At 26.0% G+C, this 13,333-nt stretch overlaps 3 protein-coding genes across 7 annotated transcripts; 2 read left to right on the plus strand and 1 right to left on the minus strand.

Annotated features, from left to right (window-relative positions):
- Nucleotides 1-351: 351 nt before the first annotated feature.
- LOC132910584 (uncharacterized) lies at nt 352-4,456 on the minus strand. 5 transcript variants are annotated; one of them, XM_060966358.1, is made up of 6 exons: nt 4,325-4,446; nt 3,858-4,248; nt 1,458-1,516; nt 1,084-1,251; nt 660-784; nt 352-577 (listed from the first exon to the last, which is right to left on the minus strand). In XM_060966358.1, the coding sequence occupies exons 2-6, from the start codon at nt 3,861-3,863 to the stop codon at nt 498-500; spliced, it is 438 nt and encodes a 145-aa protein (XP_060822341.1). In that variant the 5' UTR covers nt 3,864-4,248; nt 4,325-4,446; the 3' UTR covers nt 352-497. The 5 variants fall into 5 exon arrangements, with proteins under 5 accessions (XP_060822341.1, XP_060822340.1, XP_060822337.1 ...); XM_060966357.1 differs by having other exon boundaries at nt 3,565-4,248; XM_060966354.1 differs by having other exon boundaries at nt 3,547-4,248.
- Nucleotides 4,399-9,621, plus strand: LOC132910583 (GTP-binding protein Rheb homolog). The gene is made up of 6 exons (XM_060966353.1): nt 4,399-4,621; nt 5,461-5,581; nt 5,950-6,021; nt 8,795-9,002; nt 9,120-9,249; nt 9,324-9,621. Exons 2-6 carry the CDS (start codon nt 5,533-5,535, stop codon nt 9,411-9,413), a joined length of 549 nt encoding a protein of 182 aa, XP_060822336.1. The 5' UTR covers nt 4,399-4,621; nt 5,461-5,532; the 3' UTR covers nt 9,414-9,621.
- Nucleotides 9,622-12,343: 2,722 nt separating this feature from the next.
- LOC132910585 (uncharacterized) lies at nt 12,344-13,263 on the plus strand. The gene is made up of 3 exons (XM_060966359.1): nt 12,344-12,527; nt 12,855-13,015; nt 13,090-13,263. Exons 1-3 carry the CDS (start codon nt 12,482-12,484, stop codon nt 13,162-13,164), a joined length of 282 nt encoding a protein of 93 aa, XP_060822342.1. The 5' UTR covers nt 12,344-12,481; the 3' UTR covers nt 13,165-13,263.
- Nucleotides 13,264-13,333: the final 70 nt, after the last annotated feature.

Here is a 13,333-nt window from a genome sequence, read left to right on the forward strand (position 1 = left end):
TTAACGCATAATGCAATATTTAATAAATTTTACGATACATCTTCAACATCATAAGGTATATTTTTGACACGCTAGAGCTTATAAAAGTAAACTCAAAAAATAAAGATTTTTACGTCGACAGATTTTTATCTTGTAAAATCCTTAAGTATAAAAATCAGTATTAAATATAAACAGTATCAAAAATATCAGTATGAAAAATCTAAATATTATGAATTTGGCACTTATCATTCACAGAATATTTGACTACGGAACTAAATAACACTAAATATGTCTAATAAAAAGTTTAATAATGTCAAGATTGATTAAAGCAGCGGTTAAGAGCCGTAGTAAATATAAACAAGAAAGATATTTAATTTTAATACATATAATTTGCAATTTTTTGTTGTCATATTGAATATATGTATAGGTTCTTTATAATCTAACATTTTCAACGAGATAATTTTTAAAGATTTTAATAATTTTCTAATGATTTTTTAGGTACTCTTTTTTTATGTATTTTAATACTTGTGAGTGGAGGGGTGTACGTATAATACATTTTCGTCCTCGCTGTTGTCTGTTATTTCTAAAAGATCTGTTTCTGCAACATTATTGGATAAACATTGTTTAAATTGCAAGCGTTTAAAAAGTAGAAAATAAGTTAAAAGTATTCCAATTATTACCTAAAATTTCTTTTTTGCAGGGCACAGAATTTTTCCACGAATCATATAAACTGAAAGTTTTAATTTTGGGTTCAGGAATATATTTATATTCGTGACTGGACCACCCAATCGTTTTCAGTTGGTTGCTAAAAATTTGAAATTAAATATGTATTTCTTAATCCTAAACAATTATTTTATTCAAAATTCAAAATTATTCGGCAAAGTAATTTATCAAAGTTATTTTTCTACTATCAATTTCAATTAAAGTTTTAACAAACGTTTTAAGTTTTAATGTGTACAATATGAAATATTTTGACTTTAAATAACACAGAATAAAAATTAATTATGTAAAAATATATACACATTGTACAAAAGCTTTGAACCTATCTACTAAATACAATTTCTAATTACACTATATTTTAATTGTAATATAATTCATATTTACTGATATATTTCTTCCAGTTTGTGTTTTTTAGGTGCTTTCACCAGTGGTTCGAATATAGGGATTGTTACTGGATAATAATGTACATGATAATGATCTATATGAGGCCCTTTTCTTGCTTCTTTTTTTTCTTTTGACGATTGAAACAAATCCATTAATAGCTTCTTAGGGCTGAAATATAAATTGTCAGTGTACGATCTCTTTTCTTCATATAATATCGTTAAACACACCATAACTAAGATTTAATGTAAATCTAGGGGGAATGTATATATATTTAATAAATGAAAATTAAAATTATTATGACACTAATTTAACAGTAAATTTAATTAAAAAAATAAGTTTTATCATCGGCAAGACTAAAATTTAACTTTACTTACTGTTCGAAGAAAAATCCTTCGGACATAGGAACTAGCAATATCGGTAAAACTAAAATAAACTGAAAATCATTAAGAAAACTAATTTATAATTTTTAAATTTTAAGTATTCTGATGTATATGTTAAATTTGGAACAACAAATTATCACTGTAATGTTGAAAGTAAAAGCTACATTTTTCGAATTTATAATTTTTATATTGCCCACAAGAAATATAAAAATCTATAAAGGAAAGAATTATCGGCACGAATGTTTTTTAAGTATTGATGATTAAAATATAGACTAAACATATTATTTAGAATTTTTATTATTTACTTGCAACAATAATTCAGTTTTCATTGTGAAATGCTAATTTGCGTGCTCCTATAATACGGTCTGATCTGCTATGTAGATCGAGTAATAAACTGAGTATGCCGATGAAACACGACCTCCTTATATCTACCCGCTTGCTTTCCATTCCTGTGTATATCCCCGAGGATTTTGTTCTGCGTAGTTTTTCTTTGTATTTCAGATATAGCTTTATGCTAACTTATTTTTCATTTTATTGTATGCTCTATGTACATAAACATATATGCGTCAGTAATAATTCCAAGGAGAAATCGACTCCTTAATGAATTTAAGAAAGTCACAAGAAATGTTGTAAATGACTTCAAAGTATCAATAAATTACTTATTGGAGCCATTTTATTCATAATTAAGGACATATCACTGTTTAAACCAGGGAAAATCAACAATTAATAATAAAAGATCTATGTATATTCCCTGATTCTATAAAATATCAGTCGAAAACGTTATAAAAGCGATTTACGATGCGCTTCCTTCTTATTTCGTACATTAACTGTCTTAAATAAAATTTTTTTACGTTTGTTCTTCGCTGATTTATAAAGTAGCAAGAAAGTATACCTATTCAATTTAGGAAGTAGAAGATCGATTATAAAACCAACAGATTGATTGCACTCATTGCGAATACATGTATATATAATTTGTCTACATATATATAATAAGAATCTGTATTTTTTTAGAAAAGGAGAAGAAAGGAAAAGAAGAAGAAAACATCCGTTCAAATCAAAGAGGACTGTAAGAAAGAAAGATAATTTTGTCTTTTTTTCGAAATTTGTTCTAGAATCAGTTCTGGAATCTATGATCTAGAGAAAGCTTCGTGACATAAAGAGGACGTATCTATGATATTGACGTGTTATTGCTGAACAGGTTTCACTTTTGGTTTTCTCATATAATGTAGGTATGTATGTATTTACAGTTTATCTATTCATATCTAATACACATTACATGTTAAAATGTAGAACTCTTATAATGATGAAATGAAATAGAGATTTGTGTATAGTTTCTCGCTTACATTGTGCACTGAAATAATATAACTACAGAATATAATTCAGAAATTATCTCGTGAAAGTTCATTTTAGATACATATTTTAAATATTTTCAAAAATTTCGGTCTACTATTTTCTTTTTACATATGCTCAACCTACTTGTAAACGAGCTTATTTTTATTTAACTGTCTATAAATATTAAAAGAAGCAATTGCAAAATGTAAAAAAGAATCGTTACACATTATTCCACAAAGAAATAAAAATCAACTAATTCAATGTATATATGTTAATTACACTAAATTATAGTATAAACTCATTAATTATTATTAATATAAAAAAATTATCAATAAAATTAACGAAATGAAAGTTTCACATTGCATTATATACATCGTATCGTATGTATGTGAACGTATGTTCAATAGACCATATGCCAAAAATATGGATTAGCTAAAATATAAAAATTGTCATTAATATTATTTTAAATTATATTATAATTGTATTATATTATAACAAATAATCAAAGGTATAAGATGAACAAATTGGAATTTACGGAAAATTGCAATAGATAAAACTGTTTTATAATTTGGAAACAGAATTAATATTAATATTTAAAAAAAAAATTAATCATAAAGTGTTCTTGATGTACTTTATAGTTATTTCATAGGTCTCCTTTAATTGATTTTCATAAGATATTTTAAAAAGTAACACAGAAAATAAGATGTAAAAGAGTTTAAAAAACATAGAAAATATAAGAAATAGAATTCACCTTTGTTTTCAAACTTACAAAATAGATATGTTTCATTGCAAATAGATAACGAAATCAAGAAATTTTCTTCTACGGAAATATTTATTTATTCTGTTTTTTCACAATAAAGAAGTAAATAGTATTATATAGAAAACTATTAAACATGGTCACCAATACAAGGTGTTAATACTATGTTATGTGTAATTTAAACGTTAAAGTTTTCGCTAAAATAAACATTTATTGAGAGATAAGTATGTAAATGTTACATGTAATTTTAATTTTATTAAATCATTGCCTTTATCTTTATTAATTTATAAATTTATAGTTAATATCAGCATTGCATATATTCGATGTTTTCCTCGGTATTGGATTCCACTGCTTTCTTCTTTGAGGTTAATGTCTTTTGCTTAATGTCCTCTGCGGCATTGTATATTATAAATACATGATACTATAAATGCAATGTTTATGAATATAATTATTTAAAAATATTATAAGAAGGATTGCTTAAAATTAATTAGAAAACTTTTTAAAAGAAAATCCCTAACAATTTGATTAAAATCTATGACTATCGAGTCCTAAGATCGGACTTTCAGCATCAAAACATGTGGATGAACCGCGAAATAAAGGAGAAAGATAGAATAAAAAAGAAAGGTTTCTTCTCAAGACCACCAATTAAACTGCTCAATCGGATTACATTTAATAGGTCCTATTCTATTCCTGTGCCTATAAAATTGAAATAAATTTTGGAAATTGTATATAAATTAATGAATACTGGAATAACGAATAATTTACTATGTACTTGTGAGGAAATAGTAGACATCTTGCGGCTACTGTTGAACTACCGTCACTCGTTAAGTCTATACACGTCCGAGAGACGTGACACTATATAAAATATCAGTACGAAACTATCGCGTCAGCGTATAAGAAGATAGTAATATTTTCAGTAGTATTGAAAAGTTTATTTTAAGACATCATATTAAGACAAATATCAACTTTTATTTGTTTAAATACTTGACATATAATAAGAGTCAATATGTCGATTAACATGAAACGCACATAATGTATGTATACTAATGTATATACCTCCTCTTTCTTGGTGAGTACTGCATGTGCATTTGCATGTGCATTAAATAATACGTAATTCGCTGAGAAGACTATTTATGACGAATGCAATTTTCATATTATAAAGTAAAAGAGTTTGATTATTGCAACGCAACGAAACATTTACTGTATAATTGATAAATACGTAAACAGAGTATGATATAAAGAATACTATATATGTACATACAACTATACTTAATACGCATATATTAAATACATATTTAAATGCGTTCTTACTTACGCACACAGCTTTTGCAGATTTTATTTAATGATTGTAATTTTATAAAATATATGTTTCCACAAGGAGTCATTAATTATTTTCATATATCATGTACGTGGTTCCTTTGTTTGGTTTTTATTGAAATTCGAATTACAATTAGTAATTTTTATGAAATGAAATATTATAAATATAGGCGATAATTCTATATATAATTAGAAATGTCGTAGTTAATTTTCAAAACATTTATGATGTAATCAAACTAAGTAACAATTTAAGGAAACAAGTATACTAAAATCAAGTATATTCATAGAATTATTATTTAATTACTTATCTAATCACAATATATGTTATTAGACATATGTTTTATTGTAATCTAATTTCTTTAATATGTTTATTATAGTTTAAACTGTAATCTTTAATGTAATAATTAATAACTCAGAATAAATTATTTCAATTTAAATTAATTATTTTAGTATTAAATAAGTTATAGAATCAATTTATTATAATAATCTTCTAGAGTAATAGTAGTATCTAACAATTAGTTCACATATAAGGATATATTCTTTTATTCGAAAGAAATAATTTTTCACATTTTTTATTTTAATTTTATGTAGAGGTTCTAATTGGAGTATGCACCAGCCTTTATGGACTACAGTTGCAGCGTTTCTGTTTATAAATGCTGAAAAATGCCACCAAAACAAAGGAAAATAGCTATTATGGGTTATAGATCCGTAGGTAATGAAAAATTATTATTATAATTGAAATAATTTAATATACAACTGATCTGTTAACAAATATTATTATTTATGTCAATGATTAGTTGCTTATCTTATAGTGTGTTTGAAAATTAAATGATTATCATATCATAACTAATAAAAATTTTCAAAATATGGGAATTTTTTTAGACTTACATTAGTTTTGTTATACTAATTAATATCTTTATAAAGTAATTATTTATCTAATAATGTAACTTATTTGCTATATATGTAAACGTGCTTATATATTTATGCAAATATATAAACGTATACAAACATTTTATGTATGTAAAAATTTGTTTTTTGTATTCTCAATGCTTATTGTTTCTTTTTTATTGTTTTTAATAGGCAAGTCGTCACTGAGCATACAGTTCGTCGAGGGACAGTTTGTGGATTCATATGACCCTACCATAGAAAATAGTAAGAAGTACCTGTATCGTCTTACACGCTACTTCAAAGATTTCTAATGACATTGTTAGTAGTATTTTCTGCACATTCTGTTAGTAATTCATGCTGTAAACAATAGAGATTCATGAAAACTTATTATTGAATGAGCAAATTGGTATACTAAATTCAATGAGCCAATAATTGTTAGAATATGTCTTCAATATGTTTAACTTATAATTAATATCAATTTTTTAAATTAATGTTTCTGATTATAATTATTTATAATGTGAAAAGTTGATAATCTATAATTGTGTAAAAATATTTGAACTATTTCAATCTTATTTAGCAGAAAATTTAAAAAAATATAAGAGATAAAGAAATTATACAAGAGAGTTTTAAAAAGACGTTATAATTATTTATAGACGCAGTTTACATTTTAAAACAAAAGATAAATTTTAACGAATACAGGTTTACTAGTTTATTTGGTTTTGTAACACATGGTATTTGTTTTTATATTATGAATTTATTTAAATCATTATATCGAATACTATTTGACATAACTATTATTAGTATCAAAATTTGGTATGTTAATTTTTCATACAGTCCAACATATTGTCTTAATTTCTTACAATATGTATATTATTCTTCACATAACTTTCAATGATTTTGTGTTGCAATAGAATTTTTTAAAGTATGATGTATATAATTTTCTAAAATTTAGTGTTCATATTTGAGAAATAATTGTATTAAAAGAGAATTATTGAAAGTTTCTCTTTGTTCTAAAGTGTAAGCTACATTTTCAAATTCCAACACTTTTAAACTCAATATAGTTTGTAAACTCGAACAATATACAAGGTAAGTCACCTAATAATTTAAGCTGAAATGTTTTCAATATTATTAATTATATTAGAAAATGTTCCAAATAAAAGTTGAATGGATTCAAAGGGGACATTATTGATGTTATTAGCTTTTCTGTAGGTGGGTGTATAAATGTCATGTGGAGGTCAACTCTGTCTCTTTAAATGGAATCATATTTCTTAATAGAATAGACAATGCAGCACGAGATTCTTTATAAAAGATTACTAACCTACTTATGTCAAGAAATTAATAATTTAATAGATATTTTAATTTTTAGTTTATAAAACTTATTGTATGAAAGATAAAGGAAGCAAATAGGGTCCTAGGAAAGAAAAAAGTAGTATCTTACATCTTTCCTTGTTTTTCATACAGTAAGTTTTACAAACTAGAAGTTAAAATATCTACTAAACTAATAGTTTTTTAGTATATGTAGTTTAATAATTTTCTATAAGGAATCTTGCGCTGTATTGTCTAATGTAGCAAAAAATTAATTAAATTCCATTTAAAAAGACAGAGTTGACCTCTACATGACCTCTATGCACCTACAGGAAAACTAATAACATCAATAAAAATATACTTTCCTTGAAATCATTCAACTTTCATCTAGAACATTTTCTGAAATAATTAGTAGTATTGAAAATATTTCAGCTTAAACTCTTAGATGACTCACACTGTATATATTCAGAGCAGAATGTGTACTTCGTACACTTCACATATTTAATTGAAGTTTTTACGTTGAATATAGACAAATTTAGATTGCATTTAGATATTCTAATATTATATTATGTTATATCTAATATGATATTTTAGTAATGTATTTTTCCATATACAATACTAAAATATACGTATTTGATCAATTTTTATGATATATTAACATATTAAGCTATTTGTATATTTTAGTAATTATACTGTTATTTACAATAACCAAAGTATTAAGCTAATATTATACATAATTTTCATGATTTCATATTATTTATTTTATATGCAATAGAATTTAATGATAATATTATTATTTTAAATGTAAGTAAATTTAATTTTCATTTAATAATATCATCATATTCTAGAAATTTAAAATTTATAGTAGTTGAATAATTGAAAAAATATTAATATTTGTTCTCTTATGATATTATCTTATGACATTATAATGGAATTTTCGTTTATCGAACTGTTAATGATTTTATCCTGCATATAAAAATTCTTGTTCTTTCTAAGATACTACAATGGAAAATGCATATTTTATACATTGTTGCAATCGCAGCCGTAGTACGCAATAGTCATATTTTTTTCTAAATCAACATATATAATACCGTAATACCAGTGTATTATTGTTTACATATATGAAATTTAGAAAATGGTTAATGTGACTTAATACCCATAAAAAAGAAATACAGAACAGCGATAAGCTTATTGTTTTACAAATATAATGGTATTCATGTAATGACTTCGTAATTCAGAATAGATAAGTCATAAGTTACATAACAGAAATTTCAAGATCTTCAAAAATTTGGTTTGGTTTTCATGAAATGCTTCTCAATTTTATTTCATATAAATTACTCTTATCTATAAATAATGTTCAGGTACAAAAGGTATTTTATTGTCTGAATTAGTTTACATTATGTGCGGTTTGTACACATACCTTACAAATTATATTAACACAACACAAATTAGTTCGAGTACAGCATGATGTATTGTTGGCAATATGCATGAACTCGTCAGTTATTAGTTTTCTTGTTTTTTATATATTAAAAGTATTTTACAATTTTTATTTATTATAATTGAATGTATTGAGCACAGTAGCATCCTACATCTTATCATCAAATTTATCCTTTGCTTCTTCAATTAAAATTTACAAAAAAGAAATAAGATTTGATATAAAAATTTGAAAGATGTCGGTTCTACTGCCTATTTTGACTTATTTTTTTATACAATTCATTTGTATATTTTCCAGCATTTACAAAAAGTACACGAGTAAATAGTCAAGACTATGAAGTTAAGTTGGTAGACACAGCAGGTCAAGATGAGTACAGTATATTTCCTACACAGTATTCTATGGATATCCATGGTTATGTCCTGGTATATAGCATAACTAGTGCTAAGAGTTTTGAAGTTGTACAAATTATTTATGACAAGTTATTGGATATAACAGGAAAAGTCCAGTATGTTATATTATTATTCACTTTATTAATTCATATAAAAGGATTGTGTGATAGCACATATAATTACAAATGTATAGCATATATAATTTTAATAAAATATATTTTTATGGATTTCAGTGTCCCAATTGTATTAGTAGGAAATAAAACGGATTTATATGTAGACCGAATGATAACAACAGAACAAGGCAAGCGATTAGCAGATTCTTGGCATGCTGCTTTCCTAGAGACAAGTGCAAAACAAAACGAGGTAAATTTGTTTCATCTTTTTTAAATTACATTGTTACATGTGGATGATTACAATGCAATTCTATTTTGTTTCAGTCTGTTGCAGATATTTTTCATACGTTATTGATTGAGATTGAAAAAGCAGATGGAAATGTACAAGAAAAGTCAAATTGCATTATTTCCTGAGCTATATTAGCTGGAAATATAATATGATGTAAATGTATAAAACCAAATAACAGAATTGGCATTATATTAATACACGTCCGAAAACAAATTAAGTGTAATAATATTAAAAATATAAAATAGCGAATGTAAAACAGTTATGTTTCTTCTTGCTGTATAAGTAAAATATTATAAATATCGTCTATTTGAGAATATACGTGATTATAAGTAATTTTATTATTCACTTTCGCAATTACCATTTGACAAAAAGAGAATTGAGTTATGGGTATTTACTTTTATTTCGCAAAAGTACATATAACAAAATTTAATATTTTAGAAACAATTTTTCAGTTCTAAAGATAAAATTACTATTAACTTGGATTTATGTAAGTAACATTTCAAACATTTATATTTTTTCAAATATGCTGGAATAAATCATTATAAAATGTATAATAACAATATTTACTTCCATACATTGGTAAATTAATACTTTTTATTGAGATATACAAATATTTATATAAAATATATGTGCAAGATATATAAAAAGTATGTTATGACTATTACAAATAGATTTTACATTTTTTTTTGATAGAAATTAAGCCACAAAAGGTGCTGCAAAATTAATCTTGGCTCAGAAATTAAAGATTAATTTTTTTGCATTGAAGTCTGCTCATTATGAGAATAAGAAATATAAAAAAAATTAACTGTTTTCAGTAAACTAAAACTAATAAATATATGGAAAAGAGATACATAAATTACGTTATTTATCTATTATCACTCTACCTGATGTACTTTATTGCTTATCTGTAACTAATTTTTGTAATTTTCATTTTTTTTTCTAAATTTCTAATCAGTTAATTATCTATTTTACTTATTCCTTTTTTATTACTTTTTCTTATCTCATTTTCTTACTTGCATTTGTCTATTTTCCCCCATCTACCTTTAACAGAATTTACCACTTATTCCAATTCCTGCAAATCATTTAGATTTAACTCTCACACATTGGAGAAAGAACTCAAGGAAATAACTCTTTGTAAATTATAATAAAAATTCAAGGCGTTTTTTTGTCTCAAAAGAACATTTGATTGCTTAAAAGGTTTTATACATAACTGTAGAACCTTGAACTGGAAATTCCAGACATGGAAAACATAGAGTTTTCTTAAACTGAGGAATATCTGATTCTCTTCATAGGCATAAGATGATTGCTTACCAGAATTACAAATTTTTTAAATTATCAAATTTTTCAGGAAAATGATGAAGCATAAAGCGGAGGAAGGAAGAAAATACGAAAGATTTCACGACCTGTGATCTTTTCTTCAAAATTTTCATATATACTGGAACCCTTTAAGGGGAAGATGCGGGATAGTCTCAGATTTTTAATGACTTAAAATCATAGATATGTTTGCAGCTAAAACCTCCATCGTGGTCTGTTTCAGCGGCTCAGGAAAAACGTCAGTAATCTCTGGTCCCTGAGAAACGTTGCAATGCCCTCTTCACCTCTGTGCACCGCCTCATGATTTATCCTCGAAGAGGTTTACACCCCCCCTCCCTTTATTATCAAAACTTCGGACGATCTTATTCCCTATTCAAGCTGTTCACCATCAAAGGTCGGAGTTAGTAAAAAGGAGGAGGCAACAGACAATCCTTCAACTGTGACCTCAAGATGTAAAATAATTAATGTAGAAATGTAGCTTTTTCCCCCACTAGCCTCCTAAGAGTGTACAAACAATCTTGTAGAATTTGATAAAACCTATAATCAAGGAATTTGAATTTTTTGGTACAATCCTGGTACAATTCCATTATAAAAATGCCTAAACTAAACAACAATTGTTAGGTTGATAATTGTAGGTTGATAATTAAACAACTTATCAATGGACCAGAGTAGATGAAGTTGACTCTTTCACAATATGTGCAGAATGAGTCATGAGAAACAGGATACCTAAATGTATCCATTAATTATCATTGTAAAAATGTACTCAAGATGAAGTTCATACTGTTTGTAGAGTCACATATAGATTTTTTCCAAGAGAACTTTTTTTATGAGATTGCAAAGTGATCGTTAATGCACCGAAGAAAATTGAAATAAACGGACAAACACCTGATAAAAAGAATCGAACTTGCAACTTTCGGCTAGAAAAGTCCAAATATTTTAACATCACTCGAGCATTCCCTTTATTTTGTGTTCTTATTATGTACTGTTATTTATTGTACGTGGACTATGGATTTTATCAATGTCTATAATACATAATGTTATCAAATTTAGATATAAGATTATTAGATATATAATTATTTATAAAGAGACACGCAGATTTTGATGACCTTGAAATATGTTGACAAGATCATATCGAAAAATTCAGTTATTTGATTATACAAAATTATATTGACGACGAAATAAAAATTTTGCAGCATAATCAACGTAATGTTGTTTACGATTTCTGTACATTCTGTAACCCATCTCTGAGAAATAATGTTGTTCGGATCCAAGAGAAAAAATAAACTCGAAATGTCAACATAAAATGGATACTGAGAAAAGAGGCATCTGGTGGTCAATGGCTGCATTGTTCCCCGATGAGTTCTTGATGGGAAAGAAACGAGCGATCACACGTTATGCATTCCGAAAGAAAAGGGAAATAAAATGAACACCATACAATTACCTGCGCCTTCTCGGGATGTTGATCCTCAAGCACGTGCAGGTTTTTCCTATCCCTTCCATTTTAACATAAAGAAAGCTAATTGCAATGCTGATTAGAAGATTAAAATTTTTACGGATAACCAATAAATGAGATAAACCTGAGCAATTCTTGGAATACACCTACCCCGATAGTATTCTCCATTCGGATTCGAAACAAACAATATTAAGCGCGGGCTACGGTGTTACAGTTTTGACAAGCAGTTTTCGTATCTAAATATCACATGCTTATGACAGTCTCATGCGCGGATGCGCAGTAATTATAGGTATTGAACGTATTTTACTCTATGATTTTACCAATCTACATAGTATATACTGGTACATACTATTCGTCTTTTCATTCGTCGCTGTCAGCGGATCGACGTATTATTTAAGTATCAAAAATTAATTTATAACATTAAAGATGTTACGACATATTTTACAACCAATTCTCCGAAATACACGAAATGGTAAGCTAATAATATTAATGTTTTTTTCTATGACTCCAAGATAATATAGTATTGAATAATCTTATATAACATTGAGAATTTGATATTGCTGAAAAATATTTAATAACAATTACAAAGCTTAGCTTATATATACATACGCTTTTTTGAACTTTATCATTAGTAACTTATTTGATTAATTCTTTTGATACTTTCTAGTATTTAATAAAGAGAAAGATTTTCTATTTTTGCATAAAATTACTTATAGCCAAGAGAAAAGTCATTTTAATAATGATTTTCTATATTATATTATTTATTATATTTCTATTAATAACATATATAACATTAAAGGTGTAAGATCATACCATGTACCTAATGAACTTAGACCACCAAGTATGGATGAAGTGCTTGTACCACAAGGCTCGTGGCAGCAATCACATGCTAAAGCTCAACAAAAATATAACTTACAGTTAGCAGCTGGTATCATTATACTTGGTGCTACTATAGCATTTGTATGCATATATTAAATAGATTACTGTTTTAAATTTTGTTAAACTATTTTTACTCATGTTATTTTACTTTTTAGGGTAGGGTAACTGGAATACTTTGGCTTAACTTCCGTCCACCAAAACCAGAAGATAAGCCTGGAAGTTCTAAATAAAATGAATGCAAATATAATATTATAGCAGATAATAAATATAACAATTGTATGATTGCTTTATTGTAAAAAGTAATAGTAAAACATTTATGATATATATAATTCCTATGCTACTTTTTTAAATTTATATTCACAAAGAAAGTTTACTAACTTAACATTTACCTTAAAAGAT

Source organism: Bombus pascuorum, chromosome 9 (assembly GCF_905332965.1).
Source record: "Bombus pascuorum chromosome 9, iyBomPasc1.1, whole genome shotgun sequence".
NCBI classification, from domain to species: Eukaryota; Metazoa; Arthropoda; class Insecta; order Hymenoptera; family Apidae; genus Bombus; species Bombus pascuorum.

Coding starts and splice junctions, on each gene's coding strand:
- LOC132910584 (XM_060966354.1), bottom strand. CDS start 3,582: ATGAAACATATCTATTTTGTAAGTTTGAAAACAAAG. Junction 1,517..3,546: donor TTGTAAGTTTGAAAACAAAG/GTGAATTCTATT, acceptor AATGATTTTCAG/TTTATTTTAGTTTTACCGAT. Junction 1,252..1,457: donor GAAGGATTTTTCTTCGAACA/GTAAGTAAAGTT, acceptor TTTATATTTCAG/CCCTAAGAAGCTATTAATGG.
- LOC132910583 (XM_060966353.1), top strand. CDS start 5,533: ATGCCACCAAAACAAAGGAAAATAGCTATTATGGGTTATAGATCCGTA. Junction 6,022..8,794: donor TGACCCTACCATAGAAAATA/GTAAGAAGTACC, acceptor TATATTTTCCAG/CATTTACAAAAAGTACACGA. Junction 9,003..9,119: donor GATATAACAGGAAAAGTCCA/GTATGTTATATT, acceptor TATGGATTTCAG/TGTCCCAATTGTATTAGTAG.
- LOC132910585 (XM_060966359.1), top strand. CDS start 12,482: ATGTTACGACATATTTTACAACCAATTCTCCGAAATACACGAAATG. Junction 12,528..12,854: donor TCTCCGAAATACACGAAATG/GTAAGCTAATAA, acceptor ATAACATTAAAG/GTGTAAGATCATACCATGTA. Junction 13,016..13,089: donor TTGGTGCTACTATAGCATTT/GTATGCATATAT, acceptor TTTACTTTTTAG/GGTAGGGTAACTGGAATACT.